This window comes from Melanostigma gelatinosum (genome assembly GCF_949748355.1).
Source record: "Melanostigma gelatinosum genome assembly, chromosome: 21".
NCBI classification, from domain to species: domain Eukaryota; kingdom Metazoa; phylum Chordata; class Actinopteri; order Perciformes; family Zoarcidae; genus Melanostigma; species Melanostigma gelatinosum.
The window spans coordinates 6,653,208-6,664,293 of NC_136654.1; the positions used below are offsets into that span (position 1 = coordinate 6,653,208).

Here is an 11,086-nt window from a genome sequence, read left to right on the forward strand (position 1 = left end):
CTCATGATAAGATGGTAGTGACAGGAAAATACAGAAATGAGTGGTGTCTATTCATCAATGTGTGTTATATAGCTGGGTCTAGAAAACGTGGTTCAGCTCAGACAATAAACCCCAAAACAATAAAAATAAAAAAGAGAACTGCTGCTGCTACCATGTTACACATTGTGAAAGGCTCTTGATCATATTTCTATAGATTTAATTTGTTGTGATATACTGTACATTATGTCATATTTTGTTGCTACATACAATGCATTGCCTCGACAGAAACTGTAAAACCCTAAAACGTTTTCCCCTGTTGTAGAAAATGAGTACCGCTACATAGGTGAACTACCTGATAATATGGTGCACTCCTAGAAATATCAAATTATTTACAATAAAGAGTCGTAGTTTTCACTAAGAGTTCTCCTCCTTTACAAAAATCTTGTGCTTTAGGATTTGAAACTCACGCATACACATCCAAGCACACGAGGCAGGTAGAAAAGAAACAATAAAAAGACATTTCTGCTCCTCTTCTTTGTTCGTTGTTCACCACCTTTTTTTCACTGATAAAATGTACAATCCCTGTATTCTATTTTGTTACACTGGAAATAAATGTCATTGGGAGCAGTTCAAAAGTGACAGATGAGTTTTTTCAGCCAGTCAATGAATTTCCATTAATAATAAAACAAGAAGTTACCTACTGAAGTGTCCTGAGGTGACGCCTATCTCTGAGAACTTCATGTAAGTCACCTACACGAAGAAGACATCTCATACAAACTGCTACATAAAGGTTTCAATTCTTATTTTTCTAATGAATTTTCTCTGAATAACACTTTCTCTGGAAAAGACACATTTTATGCATTGGAAGTTGGCAGGAAGTCTGAGAAACGGCAGGTTGCGTCGATTGCCTTCAGATCACCGGCCTCACACTGATCGGCATCACCAGATCAGATGTGTTGGCCTCCCCGGAGTTTATACTCTGAGATAAATAAACACTGTTAAAGAGACGCAACATCAACTCAAGTAAAGAGACACCGAGTGGTGAGTGAAAGAAGACAGAATCCATTTTTTATGAAGTATCTAATAGAATCATGAGCACCACCACAGTGTATGGGCAGAAAACACAAACGTCTGGATGGCAGCATGAGCTGCTGAGAGGAGCAACATCATGGGACTCTTAAACAGCTTCTCAGCTTTGGAAGCAGTCTTTGGTCACAAATCAAAACCCAACCGGCATATGGCAGTGATAAGCTGTCCAAGTGTGTACCGCTAATTGCTGGTGTCCATTTCCACAGCTGGGGATGTGATCCCGAGCTTCTCTTTCACGGTTAAAGTAGGCTACCTCTTTTTCAGTGGAGTCTCTGTGGTAGTCATTAACACCTCTTCACAGCTTGTTATTACTGTGAAAAGCCATCTAGTCTCCACTGCTAACGTTCGCGTGGTCACACACAGATTTCGATGGCAGTTGCCATTACCATCTGGCTTTTGTTCTTGTCTCGGCCTGGAGACTGGTGTTGTCCAGAGTCCTCTCTGGGAGATAGCGGGTCGGACAGGACACTGCGTTGGAGTGGTGCCGGGCGCAGGCAGGATGTTCCTGGAGGGGTGGAGGGCTCCGGGTGTCTGTGCGAGGAGCGTGATGAAGTGGAAGACGCGGAGGAAGTGCAACTGCCAGTGCACACTCCCGAGCTTGACCTCTCACCTCTCTTGGCTCGGCAAGATGCTCTGCGCCTGAGCTCGCTGACCAGCTCGTACTTGACGAAGCAGAAGACGTCCTTGACTCCGCAGCGTTTTTCCGGCTCGGGGGCGAGCAGCCGCTGAAACATGCGCAAGGCATCGTCAGTGAAGCGGCGCCACTGGGACGGGTAGGTCCCCACGGGACACCCTGCTTTCTGCCAGCGTCGAAACTCCTCATAGAAGGCATCGGCCGCCAGCGCTGCCTCCCAGGGGAAATTGCCCGTCAGCATACAGAAGATCAGAACGCCAAACGCCCAAACATCCAGACTGGTGGTCACGAGGAAACCGTCAGCACGGCTGGCGCGGCACACCTCTGGCGCCGTATAGGGGATGGTGCCGCTCACCCGTTTCACACGGCATCCCACGCGTCTGGTCATGCCAAAGTCAGCCAGTTTGATGCGGCGGCACTCACGGTCAAACAGGAGCACATTCTCAGGCTTGACGTCCCGATGCACCAGGTTTTTACTGTGCATGAAGTCCAGAGCCAGGCCCAGTTGCTGCATGCAGCGTTTGACCATTTCCTCTGGCAGACCCACCTGAGAAGAAGAGAGAGCGGAGGAAAGTGTTGGAGAAACGAAGGCATAAAAATAGAGATTTGGATTAACGCAGTCTAATATATACAGTACATTGTGTAGGAGGTGAGACTATGGGAGGTGATACCAGAAAAAGAGCTTTGTGGTGAGTAGGTTACAGAACAGTTGAAAAAGAGTCGGTGATGGTTATATTGAGTGGTTTGATAAGTGATGCACTCCAAAAAGAAAAACTGAAATAAAAGAGTCTAAGTTTTGAGTTCCGCTGCAAACCATTATTAATGAGTCTTTAGAAGAACCTTGAAGTCAAGCACCCATCACATCAACTGGAATAGCACTAACGCGAAGTGAGAGCTCTGCGCAGACAGAAAACCGGGACGAAGATAAAGCTCCAATCCCAGGAGAGCTCGTTAAAACTGCCTTGTTTGAACATGGGGGCTGATTGGAGCAGCTCCGGTTGAGTGAGGACGGGGATTGGTGAAAGGAAGAATGATTGCTTTACCTGTGGGGGGATGATGTCAAAAAGGTCCCCGGCGGGGGCATATTCTTGTCCAAACACATAGCTGTCCTCCGTCTCAAAGAGTACGTCCAGGACTTTGATGATGAAAGGGCTGCAGCTAAGTGAGCCTGTTAGACTGTACTCCCGCAGGAAACTCTTGAGCTTAGTCTTGTTCTTGGTGACAAACTTGAGCGCCATTTTGGTGCCTAAAAAAAAGGAAAATTCAGATATAAACATGTAGATGGACAAAATTGAGCTCTGGTGTATCAAACCTACACATCATATAACTATTGCCAACGTTTTACTGTCCAAAACAAGTGAAAAAAGCACCTACAGTGAATGTGAAAGTGTCACCTGACACTCTAAGGGAGTGGAGAGGTTTCCAACTACCGAACCCTGTGTTAATGACAGCTGCTACATTCATTCTCATAAACATGTACAGTGAATGAAAGTTATCTCTGTTACACACATACAACCAGCTGTTCAAGATCACAGCTGCAGAAATACCAGAGGCTCTTTGGAGCGCACGCAGCACTTTAAATCTCTCTCAAGCCTCTCAGCCTCACTCTGCAACACTTGACATTGCGTCGTTACTCCGCTTTCAGACCACACCAGCTCTATAACCTTGAATTCCTTACAAGCAAGGATTAAACAGTAGCCTTAAAAAAAATCCTCAACAAACCCTTTTAACTGCCGAAATGAACGTCTTAGCACTAGACTTCACAACATGCTGCTCTGCCTTAGCTGGTTATCTTCAGCTGTGAGGAATGCTGGCACAATGTGGGGATCGGAACAATCTGCTGTACAAAATGTATTTTTCGTACTTGTGTGGTCGACGCTCAAGACACACTAATACAAGAGGTAAAGGGTAAAGATCTCAACTCACCCTGTGTCCGGTGTGCCACCAGGTCCACCTTGCCGTACGTGCCCTTCCCCAGCTCACGGATGTGCTCATATTGTTTGGCTATGTCTGCTGCCGAAAGTGAGGTGATGGCCAGGGCCTGCATGTCCTCCACAGGCACCCCTCCGCAGTAGCCCATCTTGGATGTAGGGGAGCCCCCGCCGCTGCCCACCCGTCCCGGCCCAGTCGGAGAAAGAGACAGGCTCGCCTTGACGCTGTGGGGCAGACTGAATGAAGGGGAACAAACACCGCTTCGAGTCATGATTTCCTCTGCTATGATGACGGAACGTGATATGAGATAATGCTGCAGATTAATGTAGGAATATTTATTTGATTTGTGGGGGATTTTACAAACATTATTATTTTTATTCTTATTATTTTGCATGTAGGAGTCATTTGATTTGTTGAACAAAATGTGACAATGATGGAAAAAAAAAAATACAATTTACAAGAAACAAAAAGTGATGCGATGTAAATGTTATGCCTGAATGTGTTTATGACAGAATCATCTCAAGTGTTGTCATATTAGTTGGCGCACATCCATGTAATCTTGTCGGCACATTGTGTCCCAAAGCGTGGTTAAATCAGGGAGGCTTTAACAGACCTTCGTTTCCATACAATCAATTCAGGGAAGGCATCAACATGGGAAGTGCTTTCAGTAAATGTATTAAACCCCCCGCTGTCCCTCTGGATAACTCTGGCCAGCTTTCACATATGGCTGGTCTCAGACAGCACTTACTGCCAGACAGCCATGCGAAAATCAATACGACCAGGTAGAAGGACAAACAAATGGAAACACATGGAGAGAGAGCTGACAACACCATGGTATATACACGCCGGTAAGGCATGGTCATCTGGGACCACTCTGAGGTATACATACACATTTCCCAACAGTAGATACAGCCAGTTGTGCTGTGAGGAAAAGAGGTTGCTTATGAGCTTATCAGAAAAGAAATACTGCAACCGAAAAATGATTGCTGATTTTCAGAAGTGCCAAGTTTGAAATAGGTCAAACTGATCCCAGGAGGGAAAATACAGCTGCACACTAAATGTACCAACTGATAACAAATTAAAAATCAGAGATGAGTGACTGTGCAGATGAGCTTCTGCCACAGCGATTGAGCAAACAATAAAACTCTTACGCAAACTGTATAAAATGGACCCTTTTGAGGAAATGAAGTGGCTCACACTGATGATCTTACCCATTGTCTCTCTTCAACCCCCCTCCATACACACAAAATCAAATGTAATCATCCAATCATGCACACACACACACACACACACACACACACACAGGCCCACTAATGGAAATCAAATCAGCGCAAACAATTTTGCTGATGGCCTTTTTCATCCATCACTCAAAGGCAACTGCTTTGCACTTTGTTCTCGTCTCCCTGCTGTCAGTTTCTCAGCACCACTGGTTTAAACGAGAGTATCACAAATGCGTCTGTGTCGACTGACAGGTGCATGTTGTGGGGGGTGCAGCACTGAATTAATGCGCACTGCGCAGTACAGCAAATGTACAGTTGAAGAGAACATGGCACAGGAGGTTTTGTTCCGAAGGTGTTGAGGTTCCTTGGCTATCTTGAGGGAAGAGAGTGATAAATATAGCTATTACAGCGGAAACTAAAATAGGATGCGGCCATTTGCAGCCTGGCGTTCTTGGCTCATCACTCTGCAAATAGAAAGTGCCCCCTGTATGTATCTCTGTAGCTAACACTTGCTTCTTGATTCTTATCATGAAGATGCTTATATAAGAGACTGTGAATATTGTAGCCTACTCATTCTGAGCGTGCCCACTGTATAGCCTTCAGCGAGTCAACACAAAAGTTGATCATTATCCAGACCGGAGCGCTTGTTTACTAGCACTTCTTCCAGTCAGCTCCACGGGCAGAATTTGCAGCATGGATCTTAATCACATTACTCAGCTCCCACAAAGATAAAAGCAACACCCCCCCCCCCCCCCCCCACACACACACACACACACAACAGAACTTGCAGAACTGAATTAAGAGTTCTGAAATGTGACGAGTGGTTTGGAGACGGTGATCCCTGTAGCTGCAATGATGCTGTAAATGTGAACCAAAAATGGCAGTGTAGTGCCCTGGAGGTGTGGTGATGAAGTTATGTGGTCTCTGGGAGATTATTGTATGCGAGTGTCTGTGAGGTCCGGTGTATCAGTCGCACAGTGACACTCAAAGGCCTTTTGTGCTCCTACCTCTGAGAGGCAGCAGCTGTGAGCCTCTGCACGGCTCAGCCAAATGCCCCACTGATCGCCCATGCATGCCCTCTGCTCCTCTCCTGTCCTCTCAGGCGGCTAAAGGCAAGATAACAGCAACCCACACAACACGCAGATGACGATTTTGGCTTGAGGCACATTTTAATGTCTTTTTTGAGCCGGTCCCACTCACTGTCAATCATCTGTTTGCCTTGTGCAAACAGATCCCTGGGCTGCTCACTTATTCCTTGTATTGTTTTGTGTTGTTCAGGTTAGTCCTTGAAACATCAATATTTGGGATTTTCATGTTTTAATTGCGATGAAAAATCCCCTGGCATGAGAGTGTTTGACAACCGTTTGAAAAATCTCAGGAAATAAACTCAAATATGCACAGTCAAGAAAACAAGGACAGCCTGAAAACAAGCCGGGTTTTTTTTCAAATTCCTAAAAAGTGCAGATGCAAGAGATTCGCTCATAGCAATGATCTGTTTTCCTGCCACTAATTTCCCCTCAAATACAGATTGGTAATCTCGGTCCATTTGGCAATTACTCAAACAGAGCTGAGTGCTTTCGCAGTATAACCCTCTTAAAAACCAGGTTGTTCCCGGAAAAAACATCCAGTTTCACGTCCTAATAACCACAGCGCCGGTCTGGATACCTGGTGGTGGACTGCAAGTGTCACACATGAGATTAAACCGCAGAAGCAGTTGACCTTTTTCTTCTACAAACACCTGCCTGAAGATGCGAACAGAGCTTTATCCTGTGATGCAGCTGACAACCGTCTCTCTTTTCACAGACTGTCTCTTGACAGCCTCGGGCTGTGATCTGGCCTCTGAACTCTGAGGGTTGCACTTGTGAGTTTAGGTGTTAATGTGGACTTCAGGTGGCACAAGTTTCAACTGTTCTCAGAGATAAGCTTTGTTTTTAGCCATGATGGCAATGCTGCGATGCTGCTTGGTCAATCTGTCCCCCACTTTGGTCCAAACTATTGAGCTATTGAAAGCCATTGGAAGCCATTGGCCACTTTTGTTCTAACATTCATGATCTCCCCCACATGATCAATTCATGATCAATCCCACTGGCTTTGGTGATCCCCTGACTTTTGCTTTCAATAAACTGTGACATGACATTGATTAGCACATAAATAGGGGTGAGGTTCAGACATGAATACAGGTTCACACACAGGGGATGAGCTTAATCGTGGTCGTGGAACAGATCAAAAACTGTGCAACAGAGTTGAAGCTGTATCTGTATCGCTAACACGTCTTTCAATATACACAAAGCATATATCAGCAGCTTTACACGCAGCGATTTGCCGTCCTTCCTCCTCTCCTAGCTCTCTCTTGTCTGTTCTCGACAACGTAAACAAGGGACTAATGAAAGAAATAAATAGGCGGCAGAGCCTGCTTCACGGTGCTACCTCTCTCCATTACTAATGGACTAGTTGCTTTGCTCTCGGCTGAAGAGTCATTATGGGTGAAGACTGATCTCTTGTGTCCAATTTACTGTCAAAATGCCCAACATGCCTTGCCTCTGCGTCACAGCGAAAACAGAGAGTGAAATACGATGTGACGGACGTGGTTTCTCTCACTGACTGAGAGAAAGCAACTGCATGCATAGACACACATGTGCATCTGCCCGACCCTCTCTTTGTTGTCTCAGTGTGTATAGAATAAGAACAAATGACTGCCATCCAAAACAATCTGTCATACGATCAAAAAAACAAAATGGGCTTCCTTGTGTTGCTGTCAGGACACTCTGTTCCTTACTCAGGCGTAAAAAAACACAATCACCTTCCTTACACAGAACATCAGAGCCGATGAGCAGGTGAGTTTAGTGCCTCCGTCAACACGCGGCTGGAGAAACCTCCCGCTGTGCTGTGATAGGTGAACTAGCGGCCTGGGCCACGGGCACTCACTTTGACAAATCACTTGCTCTCAGCTTGGCCCGGCTGTTCATATGGAGAATCCCTGCTGGGGCCGAGTGCTGACCCGTCCCTGACTTATCTCGCCTCCACTCTCCCTCCCATCATCCCTCTCTCTCTCTCTCTCTCTCTCTCTCTCTCTCTCTCTCTCTCTCTCTCTCTCTCTCTCTCTCTCTCTCTCTCTCTCTCTCTCTCTCTCTCTCTCTCTCTCTCTCTCGCCACTGTATGCCACACATCCCATGCGCTGCTGCCCGCCGGCCATTGGCCTCCTGTTGGGACGACTTAAAGCCTGGAAAGGGATAACCCAAGGATAAAGGGATCCAAACAATGACTGAGAGTGGAGATGAGCGATGGGAGGCGAAGGACACTTGGCTCTAGTCCTGCGCAGGGACCACAAATAACCGACAAAGAAAAAAAACAGCACATTGGTAAACCAAAACAAACATGCCAATGCAGAATAAATCAATCTTGTAGAAACTGTAGAGCATCTGTCATCATAACCATGTACTGTAAAACATATTTTCACAGTGAAATTTCACTGCAATAATGGAATAATGTAGCATACCCACACTCCCTCACAATCCAATGGCCTCAAGTTCCAATAGGGAGGCTTCATGTGACAGGAGAGAGGGATGGAGAGAGGGATGGAGAGAGAGAGAGAGAGAGAGAGAGAGAGAGCGAGCGGGATTGGGTGAAGTGAGACTGAATTGAAGCATCCCTCTCTTAGTACCACATGCTGTAGACTCTGTCCCTTTAATGCCAAATACATGGGGAAATGTGGCTCTATGAGCTCAGAAAATGGGGGTCTAAAAGGGGGTGTGGCTAAATGATGTAAGAGCATCGCTAAGGAGGACACTGCTCCTTTTTTTCCGACCAATTTGCCCCCCAACTTCAAGACAAACTAACAGTATGTGGTGACTTGTGATCGCGCTCACGTACAATATAGCCTCGAACCACAATCGATGGACGAATGGTGATTGCTGATACTGCAATTAACCCCCCCCCCCCCCCCCCCCTCTCTCTCTCTCTCTCTCGCTCTCAAATTCAAATCCAACTATGCTTTAGTTGCATGGCTGGCTGGTTATTAGTTATTGCTGCAAAAGCGAGTATAGGACAGATTGTACAAGACACTTAAAGAAAAGAACACACTGTACATAGATCAAACACTGTTTTCTCATGAATAATTGCTGGTTAGGATTTAATGTGCAGATATTATGTGATGTGTTATGTCTTTAATCCATCCAGCAAGGCACAGACTCTATGTCCTCTATATGTACTAATTGACAATGTTTGCATCATTTCTGTTCTCTGAGCAGCCATGATGTCCAATAGCACACTGTGTTCGCTGAGTCTGATTTCCTTTTATTGAACTGATGTGTGTTTGTATTTGGAAAGTGCAGCATTTTCTACCATTATGCATATTGTGATGATTGATTCAAGTGGAACTGAACGCTAAGTGTAATATCTGATTGTTAAACTATGTCTCTGTATACATTTACAGTGTTTACAGTGTTTTGGGAAATAATACGCATAGCTGCTCCCGGTAAAGCAATTTGGACTGAGAGTTTTGCTTGACTTTGGGATGAACTATTCCTTTAAAAGGTCCCGGCCATTACTACAGCATATCCGTGTTGCCTTTCATTTAGAGTCCATTAGCCTCCACGCTTTGCTTTTACAGGCTCATGCTTTATCAAGTCAGCTGCTCATTTAAATGCATTGGACGGCATTAACGATATATCACCTGTCCGCGCTGGACAAAGTATAAAAGGGTCATTAAATGTGGATTCCCCCGGCATGCCCTCGCGTCCATTTAGCGCAGACCGAATCACAAAAAGTTTCAATGAATGAAGGAATGTGGGTGAGGATACACATTTATCAACTATAACTCGAGTTATAGTTAATCCTGCAGCTGTAGTGCTATAACTGCTGGCATTGATTTTTTTATTGTAGACTATAGCGGGCAGTAGGCGAATATATTATGAATATATTATGAATATTGTCCATTACGAGTCAAAGTTCCGACAACACAAAGTTGCTCACAATCATCAGAATTACGTGCATGTGAAAACAATTCAAATCCACAAATACAAATCTGAACGATATATATTTTTATGAATCAATCGTTTTTCAACCTTTATCGTTGGCTTTCGGTTTCAGGCACCTCGGGGTGCGTCTAGGTTGCTCGCTCACCTGCTGGCGACCTGTCTCTCTCCTCCATGGTCCTGCATCCGCTCGGCGAGCAGAGCTGCTGGGCTCCGGTCCGCAGAGGTCTGCAAGAAACCGATCGATGGGTCTCCTCGCTTAAGAACTTATCAATCAGGTATAGGTGCTCAAAAACACGCGGGGGTCCATTCAAAACCTCAAAAAAAAGCTCTCCGTTTTCACGGATGGAAAAGCTCGGATGCGATATCGCCGTTGATGCTGTGCCTGCTGCCCGCCCAAGAAGATCCCAGTCCTTATGAGAAGCTCTTCACTTAGTGACTTTCTTCGGAGGCTGAATAAATCAAAGCATCATCTGATGCTGGAGGCTGAGATGATCACACAGGCTGGGATCCCTCCTCTGAGCGCCCACCATCTCAACCTGCCAAGCAGCGGGAGGAGGGTGCGTGTTTATCTTTCGCTCCACCAGTGGTCCGCATGACCCAGTTCAGCACCACACACTCGCTGAGGCGAACCCATTCACTCACATCCTCTGCTGGTCCTACCAGTCGTTGTTCGCCGTCTCCACCCTCTGGCAAACGAATACGCTCACGTGTCCCGGGTCCTAGTGCCTGGACGCAGCATCCAAGCATCCAACCCTAATGCGTCCGTAAGCTTTTTTATTTATTTATTTTTTACTTTTGATCCATGCTTTGAAGGAACAACAAGCGGCCCCTCTCTTGCATAATTCAACAGTTTATGGCCTCAAGTTCGTCACGCGGTGACTTTGCCAACTGTCCTGCAACAGCAAGGCAAGACTTCTGAATGAATTCAGTCCCCTGGCAGCTCCCCTTTTACTGTACATGTTTAACAACAGGCCTCCTGCCAGACACGTTTGCCAAGCAGAACAGATTGGATTGAGAAAGCAGTATCGACAGAGATAACCTTAATGCATCATCATCGAATACCACTGATCAGATGGGTTGAAGGCTTCTGCTCATGAAGATCCTCATGAAGAGACATTTTACTTGTCTTGATCTCCCCTCAGACCCTCAAACGTCAGTCATAATACATTTGAGCAACTTCTTTTTATTCCTTTGAGTTATTGGTTTTACGTCAATGCATACCTTTTTCTGCTTTGTTCTCCAAGCCCAGATTTACG

The 11,086-nt window shown here is 45.7% G+C and overlaps 1 protein-coding gene across 1 annotated transcript; it reads right to left on the bottom strand.

Annotated features, from left to right (window-relative positions):
- Positions 1-1,421: 1,421 nt before the first annotated feature.
- Positions 1,422-10,013, bottom strand: sbk1 (SH3 domain binding kinase 1; the record flags this gene model as incomplete). The annotated part of the gene is made up of 4 exons (XM_079293260.1): positions 1,422-2,249; positions 2,746-2,948; positions 3,629-3,870; positions 9,976-10,013. The coding sequence occupies 4 exons, from the start codon at positions 10,011-10,013 to the stop codon at positions 1,422-1,424; spliced, it is 1,311 nt and encodes a 436-aa protein (XP_079149386.1).
- Between the last annotated feature and the right edge of the window lie 1,073 nt (positions 10,014-11,086).